General features: G+C 39.8%; 1 protein-coding gene across 2 annotated transcripts in view; it reads right to left on the reverse strand.

Annotated features, from left to right (window-relative positions):
- TMEM245 (transmembrane protein 245) overlaps nt 1-13525 on the reverse strand; it is a 201473-nt gene that overhangs the window by 139964 nt on the left and 47984 nt on the right. The window contains exons 7-8 of one of the 2 annotated variants that reach the window (XM_033930622.1): nt 10701-10724; nt 2088-2192 (exon numbers count right to left, since the gene is read on the reverse strand). In XM_033930622.1, the coding sequence (XP_033786513.1) occupies nt 2088-2192; nt 10701-10724 (129 nt within the window). The remainder of the gene's footprint in view (nt 1-2087; nt 2193-10700; nt 10725-13525) is intronic. The other variant, XM_033930623.1, reaches the window with a different exon arrangement.

A 13525-nucleotide genomic window follows, 5' to 3' on the forward strand; every position in this document is an offset into this window, starting at 1 on the left:
GATGTTCTTTACCATCATTTACCATGTTACTTCTCTACTTTCTGGAAAAACTGACACGTTCTTTAATCCCTTTGTTTAAAGTTACAAGGTTTTTCTAAGACCAGCCTATAACCAGACAGTATTCTTGCAATTAAAACATCTTCCATTTTAAAGTTAGTTCCATCTCATTTTCCTAGGGTCAAAATAGCTGACCTTCTATATCCTGGGGCTCTAGAGCAGTGGTTCCCAACCCTGTCCTGGAGGACCACCAGGCCAGTCAGGTTTTCAGGATAGCCCTAATGAATATGCATGGAGCAGATTTGCATGCCTGGCACCTCCATTATATGCAGATCTCTTTCATGCATATTCATTAGGGCTATCCTGAAAACCTGACTGCCCTGGTGGACCTCCAGGAGAGGGTTGGGAACCACTGCTCTAGAGGGTTTCCATGCTAACATTGTCCCTAGCTAAAGGTCACCAAGGTCAATTTCCATATGTCTGGAAAATCCAGTTCCTCAGGATTTCCCAAGTTCTTGAATCTTATAAATTTCACACATTATCCATCCAATTTATTCTCTCCTGGATCCAGGGCAAACCATTCACATACATATACTTTGATAATAATTATTATATAGGTATATTTAAGAGATACAAGCTCCCTTTCTCTACTCAGCAATGATATGCTAGATCATATTTCTTCTGAGCCAACCAGCTCAGGAATATGAAATCAAATATCCTCTGAGCTAGCCAGGCCAGAAGCCATCTGGTATTAAGCCACAAGGCTTCAAGCGGGAAAATTTTAACAAAGAAACAAAGAAGACTGAACAGAGAGAGGAGATATAGAAAAAGCACTTATAATTGTAATACCTCTACAAATGTGTTATATATGAATCCAATTATAATTTTGCTTATCCAGCAATATTTACATAAATACTGAATGCCCATTTTCCTTCGTTATATAAATTCCTTTCGTTACCCATCTTTGAAAGTTTTAATTCTGTTTGCATATAAGACCCTCTGACCAGAACTTATAAAGGTCTCTGTCACGCCCTGCTATTTATTTGGCGCTTTTTGCGCTAGATGGCCCCTATTCAAGGGGGGGGGGTCATGTGGCAGTGGCAGAGAATGGCCATCTCTCCTGCTGCTGGGAGAGGGGGTGTTGGTTGACATCTCTCCCACTGTTGTGTTCTTTTTTTTTTGGTTTTATATTTTTTCTGCATGTGCCCATCGCTATCATCAGCGATGGCCATGTGCAAATTTAGCGACTCTTCACTACTCTCATTTACATGGACGTTTTTTAAAGAATGACTCGCTTTTTTAAATTCCCTACCAGAACGCTTTTTTGCGAATCTAGGCCTTAAGTGTTTTGAAAATGCCCCTAATAGTCACTAAAAAGTAGCTGTAAAAATAGAGGGAAGATTTCTATGATTGATGATAGGTCTATATCTATATTCTTTGGGCTGAACTAATAGAGGAATAAGAGGTTTAAAATGGATTGTTGGACTAACAATCTAGTACCACAGGACTACCACTAGGGGGATTTCAGTCTCATTTGAACTTGGATGTTGATATGGTAGGAGTAAATCAGTGATCCTTTCTCCCCCTCCCCACTACCCACAAGGAAAAATTTGGTAGGAAACAAGGGGGAGTTCATGTGTATGTGGGTAGGGGGGAAGTGAGATTGGGGCTTCATATTAGGAGAGCTGTAGGTGTGAGTCTTCCAGAACCAGTCCCCTTTAAGAAGCTTCCCAGGAGCATCAAGTCATATATTTGTGGCCCAATGTTCTCAAGAAGGAAGGGTAATGCCAGCTCAAAGCTATCTTTCTATGAAAAACATAGTTTGCAAGGTCAAACACAAGTTGTTTTATTCATTGTACTAACAATGAGTGATGTTGCTTGCATTTACATTTCCTTATAACTGAACCTGCAATGCGATTAAAATATAATGTGTACAGGGCAAATAATGCATGACCTTTCTATTTAAAGCACATTCTTTAGGAAAAATCATGTATTATTCCCTTGACCCACATTAGTAACTGCTCTCCTCTAAGAGAGCACAACAATAGCTGGTGAAAGGTTTGTTTTTTTTTGTATAAGGTTAACTATACCTTTGCAGTGAGGAGGAGGGCTAGCAGAAGGGTTCCAATAACTAGTAAAAATATGATGAAAATACTGATGATTTTATCCAAGGTTTTCTCCAACCAGATTATCATCTGCAAACAGGAAAAACATAATTTAAAACACAATATTATCTCATAGAAAAGGATATCAGAGGTCAGTGTTTGCAACACAGTTTAGAAAATTAATAAGCAATGTGAAACATAATGACAACTGAGGGAATGTTAAAATAAGTGATTTTTTGGCAAATTAAATTCACACACACACACATACATGTTGCACCATGATCAATGAACTTCCAGCATGTCTGCCATGCCAATATTGTACATGGATATAGTGTTTCTGATTCATAGCAGTAAACTCCAGGCTACTGCTTGATAGTATAAAGTTCTAAAGACACATATGGTGTCCATCATCTGTACTTAAGGAAAGAAATGGAAAAAATTTAAGAAATTTTGTACACGCAGTTGAACATGAAACATTATGCTGGAGTTTCACAGTGCCGACTGTCAGAGATTTTGACAGATCAGTGTCTATGCAGATGCCAACTAATACTAATATAAACAAAAAAACCAAAGCTAATTTGAGATAATATTAGAGAAAATTTTATAAGGCCTTTCACATTAGTAAAACATGTTTTTAAACGCAAAAATGGCTCTTATAAAACTGCATGCTGAAAATGGATGTATAAATAAGAGGGTAAATCAAAACGTTTAACAGCTTTAACAGAAGTAACTGTGAGCACCTGAACATATCACTTTTCTACATAGTCCTCCTATGGGTTGTATTCTTCAACTAGCTTCTGCATTCCTGCAGAGAAGTTTTTGGATGCTCCCAAAGTCAGGTGAGCATCGCTTGGTTTTTCTTCACCATGCTTTGTCTTTTGCTCTTCAGGTGACAGTAATGCACCCATGTTTCATTGCTGGTGACAATTCTGTCCAGAATACTCAGATCTTCATCATACTGTCTCAGGAACTGGGTCGCATCCTCTACATGCAATTGTTGCTTGTGCAGATCAGTAAGCTATTTGGGAACCCCTGTGCAGATTTTCCTATATCCCAAGTTATCATGCTTAATGCAAGTGGAGATCCATAGCTGATATCTAAATCTGTAGCCAATTGAGACACCATTATCCTTCGGTCTTCTCTAATCAAGGTATCCGCCCTGTCAATGTGCTCTTGTGTGCGTGATGTTGATGGACAACCTTAGTCAGTTATACCTGTTCTTGCTTTAAACCTTTTTACCCACTCATAAACCTTTCATTGATTCATGCTGCTATGTCCATACTGAGTCAATATCAGATGGTGAATTTCCATAGGCTTCTCTCCCTCTGCCCAAAGAAAGCGCACTACTGCACATTCTTTAAAGGTGCAGTCTTGCAATGAAGCATCCATGTTTCTGACCTCGTGGCTGCCACACGACTAAAGGCCGAGTGCTGCACTGTGCGTGGATGAACTATCCAACAAACAATGTACAAGTAAAAATGTTGCATTCCGCTAGCTCTGTTCCAGTTATCGCTTAATTTAACAATTACCTTTAATTTTTGATTCGCCTTCATACATATGCTAACAAAATGGCATGCACATTTATATGCACACCGTAAACAAACATTCTCAGAGGTGTAGTTTGAGCAGAGCTCAGAGGTGTTTAGGAAAAAGCCTTTGTGTGACGGATGATCTTAATGTGCAAGTTTTTTTTATTGTTTTAACATGAATTTAGGGACTATAATGCTTGTTAAATCTTAGGAATTAGGAAGAAGGACTGTTTTTGAAGTTGGAATTTTTGAACTGTGAATTTTTGTGTGATTGAGTTTGGACACATCCTAGGATGCTGGCACTCCTATTGGATTATACAGACAAGATCATATCTTGATAAGTGCTTTTTCTTTTGTGTTTACCTTTCAATTGATATGTTTAGGAAGTAGGAAGGGAGTGCTATGATGCATTTAATAACACCATTTATGATTCATTGTTGCTGGTGCTAAATGGTGTTAATATGACTGAGCACTATTATTCACTTAAAATTTTGTTTTAGATGTATTTAAATAAGGATTATTTTTAGTGAGAATTTATAATTTCATAAACTACACTGAATCGTCCTAAATCAAATTTATGGTATATATGTATACAGTGGAACCTCGGTTTGCGAGTAACCCGGTTTACAAGTGTTTTGCAAGACGAGCAAAACACTCAGCAAACTTTTGACTCGCAAACCGAGCACTGCCCCGATAAACGAACACTTACAGCTTCAGGGGATTCCTCTTCCGTCTGCCGGCCAGCCTTCCACGTCAGGTGCCTTCCACAGGTTGGATGGCCTCTGTCTGGGCCTGCGCGGCTGGGTGCCGTCCCGCCTGCACGTTGCATGTGACGCACACAGCGTCAATCATCAGCGTTGTGCATGTCATACGCAGCGTGCGGGTGGGGTGGCGCTCGGCTGTGTGGATTCGGGTGGGGGCTCTCCAGCATGCGGGGGGCATCCGACGTGAAGGGCTGGCCGGCAGATGGAGGAGGCATCCTTCTGAAGTGGTACTACGGGGTTCTCCAGCGGCTGGCAGGCATTAGATACATCCCCCCCAAAGCGGCACTGTGGGGTTCTTCTTCGGATGACGGACGAAGGAGATGGCGCTGCAGCACCCAGCATCCGATAGGTACAGACTCCGGGTTCTGGAACAAATCGTTGGTGTTGCCACTATTTTCTATGGGGAACTTTGCTTTGATAAACGAGCGTTTTGGATTATGAGCATGCTCCTGGAACGGATTATGCTTGTAATCCAAGGTACCACTGTATTTTAAATAAATACAAATAAAAATAAATAAATTGTTTACCTTTTACAGAGTAGGTGAGAGTTTATATGACATTTGTGCACTACTGAGAATCATTGTGCAACCCACTGCTGTAAAGACACTAGCGGCCTCTTTTACAAAGCCCCAAAGCCCTTTAACTCTCTATGGGCTTCGGGGCCACTAGCGCAGCTTTGTAACAGAGGATGTAGGTACCTATGCTGACTTTATAAAACAGAAGCCTGTACGCCCTGTTAGAAAATTATCCCCTATATGTTAAAAATAAGGACTATTTCAATTTGGGTATGAACATATAGGTTGTTTTTGAAAAATCTTCCCTAAATCTCAAGGTATTAAGCATCTCTAAACTACAAACTAATTCCACAGAAAGCTCTTATTCAGTAAAGACCTAATTTATATCTTAAGCCAACATCAGTTGCATACGTACAATGGATATAGTTAGGTAGGACAGAATAAAATCTTGCGATATACTTTAAAATGGAAAGTCTGGATTGAGCTTCAGTTTTTCTCCAAGCACTACAGAAAATTCTTAGGTCCAGATTCAGATATTTATTCTCATGTGTAATGTAGGTATAGCCGCTAGTTTCTCACAGTAACTCATGATGAGTAGATTCCATGACAAGAGTTAGAAAATTCTACAGCAACCATGGTACTTTGCATAAATTGTACATTATCCATCTATCTATAATATACACATTTATGTTAATTTGTATATTTTCATTTATGAAAAGACAATACTTTTGAAAATTTTTCCCCCATTAGTTTATTTGTAAAAAAAAAAAAAGATGTTAGTGACCAAAATTGCCAAAGAGGTTGGGGACAGAGAAAAGGTGGCATTGAAAGGATCTGGACAATGGAGAACAAGCACTGAAATCTCAGAGGAGGGAATCTGAGAAGAAATCAACAGAAGGGCTAGAGACATACATGATGGAAGGATATGGAAGGCCAGATGGAGGAGAAGATAATACTGGATCAGAGAAGAGGACCCAGCATTAGAAGAGGGTCCTAGCATCAGGAGGAAGAATGATCCCTTTATATCTCATAGCCTCTTCAATTCTCTCATTCTTCTGTCTACATTCTATAGGGTCCCTGAAACTCTTACTCTACCAACTCTTTCCATATCCCCTCCCTCCCCTTTCCCTAATCCTCTCAAGCGCTGAAGTCCTCTAATAGGATTCCTGCTTCCATACTGCAATTGGTCTTGGTTGGAGCTTGAGCTATACGATGCCAGAAGTTGAGGCTGCTCCTGCGGTATCAAGTTTCACAAGACTTACTACCGCAAACCAACTTTAATTTCCGATTCAGCACTAGTTATGGCAGAGAAACATCAAAGTCATCAGAGGACCTCACGGGGCTCTCTCATGGCAGGGAAGAAGGATCCATCAAAGTTTTCTGGTAGGGAAGTAGGGAAGGAGGATCCATTCAAGCATTGTGGCAGGGAGGCAGAGAATCCGGCAGGGAACCAGGCATCCAAGCAATCAGTTTGCAGAAGACAGGAAAAAAGAGAAACTGGGACCAACTTGACTGAAAAATAAGTGTTCAGACAACAAAGGAAAAAAGGAATTTATTGACTAAAATATGTCAGCTTTGGGAAATATATATAGCAGATGTCTTTGTATTGTGTTCACGGTTTCTATTCAAGAAGCAATTGAGCGACTTGAGGTCCAGAATGGGTCTCCATTCCTCTGAGCAGTCCATGGGCACAATGAAATATAAGGAGCATCTGCCTAAGCCCAATTCTGGAACGGGTTCTACCGCTCAGATGTCCAAGACACTTCAGGGTAGCACGGAACTTTGACCCCTTTCTCCAGTCAACCTGCTGGAGAGTCCAGAAACAATTACTGAGGCAGGCAAAAGAAGTATATCTTGTGCCCCTCCCAAATGAGGTCCAGCACCCATTGATCCGAGGATATGCGAGTCCACTCTTGGTAAAACTGAGAAAGCTGGTCCCCAATATGAGGGAGCCTTGCTCTGGCATCACTAGGAATTTTTAGGGGCAGCAGCGGCATGGGATCTGAATTGGGAGTGTTGTAACGGGGATGGTATCCCCTGGAATATCATTGGGCGGAAGAGCCCGAGGATACCTGACGAAACCTGCAGGAGGGACAAAAAGTACTATGGTCCCCTCCCGAAGTTTGGTGAGACTTGTTCACAGGGAGAGATCTAGGGCAGCGATCAACAACACTGATCAGGAGGTCATCTAGACCTTTCCCAAAAAGAAGCTGATCTTTGAAAGGAAGTTTACTTAAAGTGGCCTAGGAAGCAGATTTCCCAGTCCAATGATGGATCCAAAGAGTTTAACAAATCATAATTATTATCACAGCTCTTAATGAAATAAAATAACAAATTTATTGTGAAGTTCTCAGACCTTATATCCGTTGATTCAGTGATATCACCAAACTGGGGTACTAGCAGGGACCATCATTGACTTCACTGTCTCTGACCCAACCACTTAATGTATTGTCATACATCTTATGAACATCCAAATTGTTGTGAGACACACTAAAATCTTTAAGACTTGGCTAAAGTACAAGTCACAATTACCCACAACAGGTAATGCATGATTATTGATAAAGTAGAGGCATCAGTAAGGGGAGGGGATAGAGGGAAAAAGTTGCTACAAATTGAGCAAAGATGGATCGATCGCCTGCATAGTTTACAACCACAGGGGTTAAATGTAGCAATTAATTGGCAGATCTTTTTTTGATTTAACAACTTTTTTTGATTTAACAAGTTTTAGGAAGTTGTCATCTTACTTCTATTATTTTAGATAAAAGCTATCTTTAGGCATTGTTGGTTGAATGAGACTGAGTTCCAATTTGTTTCTGCTTCGGATACATTCTATAGAGGGTTTTGTGAGTCTCTGCTTGTGTGAATGATACCCGGAAGGGATTATAATTGTTAGTATTGTTTATGTTAAACCCAGGGCGTTTAAATTAGGCAGCGTTTCATGCCGATCAGAATTCTGACCGGAAGTAACGTCAGACGCTCTCCTGGGGTTTAAATTTCACGATGTTCCTCAACGATTCGATCAGGCTCGTAGTCGGAGCTGGACACTGTAGTGACTGTGTCCCGGTTACATACAGATTCTTTCTTAAATGGGCAAATAGGATTTCGCAGCACCGGCAGTGAGAATAGGTATGTTAAGAAGGTTGATCCTATAAATTGATTTCTACTCGTTTGAGGTTCACATTAGGTTTTATTACTGCTGAAGGGATTGGGTTTAGGATAATCCAATCATTTGTGAAATATCAATAAGATCAATAATGTGGGAAATGTTTTATATACATATATATTTTAAAGAAATTTCGCTCAGGACAGTTAGAGTTATATGGACTTAACTATTTGAAAATTTAGGAGCATAACCAAAGGTAATACCATGGAGCCTTTTTTAGCACAAGGATTTGTTATATTTTGATTTGACAAGGTAGTGATACATTGTGAAATTATATGTTTTATTCACAGTGCTGCTTTTGGCGCCTGTCCTGACGAAGCTCTTGCATAAATGATAGGAGCGAAACGGAGATCTTCCGTCGTTAAGATTACACATTGAAGCTAAGTACTTCTATATTAACTCTTATAATGTGAGAGTATTTGCATAAGAAATCACTAAATTATAAACAAATAAAATATATATAAAAAATCTCTGAGAGTGTATTGGACCTATGATAGCTCACTTTGTAGCTATTAGCCCTGAAAAAAACATCGGGCTTTTAGCTATGAGCGCTTGCGATCCCTTGTACCTCTCTACATTACCTGTTGTGGGTAATTGAGACTTGTACTTTAGCCAAGTCTTAAAGATTTTAATACATCTTATGAAAACATTTATTTTGTTTTAAAAAGACCACTTATCTGTATTTTGTTGAGTTGACTGAGTGGTTGGGAAGATGGATTTGTAGTATCCCCAGTAGTGTTATAATGCTGTACTTAGTCTAATTTCAAACCTGTTATAGGCGTTCTGAACCGGTTCAGAACGCCTATAACAGGTTTGAAATTAGACTAGGTATAGTTATAGAGTTTGATTGATATTAACTATTAGTCGACACATGGTTCAGTAATATGTAAAGTATATAGTCTTTAACATAAATTTTGCTTTTTAACAGAGTCCCCTCCTGATGAAGAGTCGAAACTCGAGTTGGGGGGCAAGGCATCAATTTTAGCACTAATTTATGCACCAGTTTCTGTACAGCACTATAACACTGCTGGGGATACTACAAATCCATCTTCCTAACCACTCAGTCAACTCAACAATATACAGATAAGTGGTCTTTTTAAAACAAAATAAATGTTTTCATAAGATGTATGACAATACATTAAGTGGTTGGGCCAGGGACAGTGAAGTCAATCTTGGTCCCTGTAGTACCCCAGTTTGGTGATATCACTGAATCAACGGGTATAAGGTCTGAGAACTTCACGATAAATTTGTTATTTTATTTTATTAAGAACTGTGATAATAATTACGATTTGTTTCAAGTCATCACAGATTAAAACGAGTTTTCTCCTTATTAATTTGTAATAAGGATCCAAAGAGTTTGCCATGCCAACAATATGAAAACCGGAACCTTACAGAGAACTCTGATGAGATCATAAAGGACATCCACCATAGAATCCACACCTTCCATCATCAGGTGGGGACAAGCATCTTCCTCCATAGAGGGTACACAGCGCAATCTTGAGTGACAAGTACACACCACAAAGGAGGCTGCCGCAGCAGCCTTAATACCTGAAGAAGGCACCTCAAAAGGATTTCTCATGATAATGTGCCCGCTGCGATCCCGGGAATCTTTAAGCATTACACCCCCATCACTAGGGAGGTCAGTGTGCTGGGTAACCTGCACTACGGCGGAATCCACCTTGGGCTGCTCAAAACTGCTGAACATCAGGAGCCAGTGGGTAAAGCTTAGCCATAGCATTAGAGAGTCGGAAAGAGCTGTCTGAGGCATCTCACTGCTCCATCACCAGACCAATAAGCTGCTGGTGAGATGGTAAAAAAATGGTCCATGACCGAACACTGAGATGTAAAAGGCTGAGATTCCAATTTAAGCTCTTTCAGGGCATCAGAAACAGACCCCCCCAAAAAATGTGCAGATAGTAGGTCCTCATCCAAATGCAGAAACTTCAAGGTATATGAATAGGGGAATGAGTGCAATGGGTGGTAGTTTTTATTGTCTTTTATGATGGGTCTGATGATGTGTCCTCTTTATACAGTCTATGTCTTGTATATGGCAAGATGAATCAGGAGCAAGTATGCATCATGGGGGGAGGGGGGAACATCTTATATAGGAACCTAGCAAGTAAAATGAATAATTACTAGATGATGAGTAAGAGACTGCTGGGCAAACTGGATGGACCATGCAGGTCTTTTTCTTCTGGCATTTACTATGTTACTATCTCACTATGTCCCCCTGGATATTTTAACCTTTTGATGCATACAAACTTTTGTCTATAGTACAGCAAGTGCTGTGACACACCCCACCCCAGAATCTACTATACAGGACAGACAAATAGAGCTGTCCATGCTTAAAATGATCAATTCAAAATAAAAACCTATCATCTACTTATTGTGTACATAGGGCAAAATTTATACAAAATGGAAATAACTTGATAAGCAGTTATGGTGAGATCTAATTTTCAGTGGATTATGTCAAAGCTAAAATAGGGTTACAGACTTACAAATGGACATTAGCAGGTAAGGGGGAAAACAGCAAAATGTAGCAAATAAAATATTCATACTACAGTGAAAGTACACACAACTTAGGAATTAAATCCACAACTTAGGAATTAAATCCATAATATGTTTACCTGCTTATTTAGCCAATGCCACATCTTTATTGGGTGGGGAGAAGTGGGAGAAAGGAGAGTGACAGATTAGTAAAGAATGCACTCACAGTACGACAAAAACTAAAAGGGCAGAAAAATGTCATCTATAAAATGAGTATGAAATTATATCTGTCCCAAACCAAACAGTGCAGAAGTGTCAACAATTAATACATAGGATTTTAGTGCTATGGTTTGCAATTTTCAAACAAAAAAGTGTGTTTAATTATAAAACAGATTTTGGATGACAGATATATTCTTCAATCCAATATGAAGCAAATATTTAAAGTTTGGCTTTATTAAGGGCCCTTTTATTGGTTTTTGAACCGCAAGGTAATGGCGGAATCAAAATCACTAATGTAATGTAATGATTATTAAACACTTCAAAATCAGAACTGCCAGGCTTTCACAGAGAATGACACTTCTTACAGTTGAAGGTATAACACTTATCAACTCAACACCTCAGTTGGCTAATATCTTAGGGCTCCTTTTACAAAGGTGCGTTAGGGCCTTCTACCACCTCCCTCTTGAGTAGGCGGTAGTTTTTCGGCTAGTGCACACTAAAAACGCTAGCGCACCTTTGTAAAAGGAGCCCAACTGATCGTACTTCTTCAAGGACAACTAGCATATCCTTTCAAGAAGATACCCTACCATATAATCATAGTTAGGGTCTCTGACTACTAAAAAAAAAGTATCATATTCCTATTCCTCTCTGGTAAGAATTAAGCATAGTAGCTTATTTAGTTCCCTTTTCAATATGACAAATAAGTTAATATTTAAAAGACAGCTTTTGCAAAAAGCACAGGCCGGAGGTGTTCAGTAATTGGGTTTTCTTTTTCAGACAACAGACTATGCAGGAAAACTCTTCCTCAACTTTGTATTTTTGAAAGGATGTGATAGTTAACCTCAAATTACAGCAGGTAAGCCTTGAATTTTTATAAAAAGCTTCAGTACCACAATGAACTTATTTGAATATCAACAGTAGTAGCAACTGCGCATACATAAAAGATACTCAAGAACCACAGATCAGATTCCTTCACTTACTGTAAGTGGGTCCTGAATACTTTGCTTCCATGCAAATGCTATAATTCAGAATACAAAATATAACGGAAAATATTTAAACTCAAGATTTCCTAAAACGGAACTGCTTGCTAGGGATAAAAAAAAAACAACTAAGCAAAATAATATAATGGAATCTATTACTAAGCTACATTAATTGTTATCACAGCAATAAATGCATGCTAAAGTGCTGCAATAATTACTGAAATAACAGTGAAGATGATATGGAAAATGTGAAGGTAGATACTGTATTTTACCTTAATGTGGCAGATAACTGCACTTTGCTAATGTCACCTCAATAGGTGTAGCAAACTAGTGCATTTTTCACAGTGCAGTTAATGCATTCTAGGAACATTTCCTCTCCATTACCTGAATGGCAAACTGCTGGGAATATCACCGCAGAAGTATATCCATTACCACCTATTAATTTTGTATATAATATGTAGCAACTGCAAAATCTTAATTCAACTTTAGATGCAGGGCCCATAAAGCTGCTAAACGACTCTCCATTTATTAGTTTGTAGGTTTACATGTGCAATGCAATAATCGTAAAGGAAAGGCTGTGTAATTTTATTGATGCCTTCAAGTAAGCAGCGTTGTGAGCATGTGTGGCTCCTTCCCTCATTCAGCGGTGTCCTCAGCGTCTCCAGTTCCATAGCTCAAGAAGGAATGCAAACAATCATCATGGAGGTGGGAGCGATTGTGGGCCTGAACAATGCTGCTGTCTACAGAAAACAACGGGATGTGATGCACGCCAGTTCTATAACATCACTTAGGCATGCCAAAGGTTCAGTAAAATCACACCATGCGTCACTTGATGCCATGCCCATGACCCACCCACCCATATGTATTCCCCCTGCATAGTCCATATAAGCTACTTTACAAAAGAGTGTGTAGAGTATTTTAACGTGTAACTGCCAATTAGGTGGCACTTATGTGCACAATGTATGCAAACTGCAAGTGCCCATTTAAAGAACTGACTCCTGTGGGTGCAGAGTAGGGTTTTATGCCAAGGCTTACAAAATTTATACTTAGGGCCAGATTCTCAAAACTAAAATCTGCCTTTAATGTGCTCGCTAAACAATTCTAGCCAATTTAGCGTGCATGTATTTTAGTGGAAGATTAGCAAAACGGCTTACCAAGGTCTTTTAAAAGTTTTCTAGCAGTCTCCAATACTGCCATGCAAATGTAGTACAACGAGGTCATTAATATTGAAATGATCACTTTGAGTGATTCTCTATAATCACCGAGTGATTCTCTAACCTTGCTGTGCCACATTTGCAGCAAAAATTTGCCGACAGGTCTGAGCTGTTGTTGCCTTACTTTCTGATCAGTGCCTGAGCGCTGATTGGCTCAGACACTGACAGAAACGTTAGACTTGACAGCTCAGACCCCCTTCCCCACACAAATTTTTTTTTTAAAAAAGCAAATTGAAGTTCGGCAGGAGAGATGTCCACTCTCTCCTTCCTCATCACAGACACTAACAACACACCCCCCCGGCAACGAGAGAGATGCCCTTTCTCTCCCCACCAAGCAACATACACCCTAACACCACCACCTCCCGGCAGCAGGTGAGATGCCCAATCCCTCCCGCTGCCAAGTAACACCTCCCCAACATCCCCCCGGCAGCGAGAGAGATACCCATGATCTCCTGCCACCAAGCAACACCTCTCCCCAGCCCAGCCTCAGGAGAGATGCCCAATTTCTTCACCTGCCTAGAAACCCACCCAACTCCCCTCGGCAGTGGGAGA

The sequence above is a fragment of the Geotrypetes seraphini genome, chromosome 2, assembly GCF_902459505.1.
Source record: "Geotrypetes seraphini chromosome 2, aGeoSer1.1, whole genome shotgun sequence".
Lineage (NCBI taxonomy): Eukaryota > Metazoa > Chordata > Amphibia > Gymnophiona > Dermophiidae > Geotrypetes > Geotrypetes seraphini.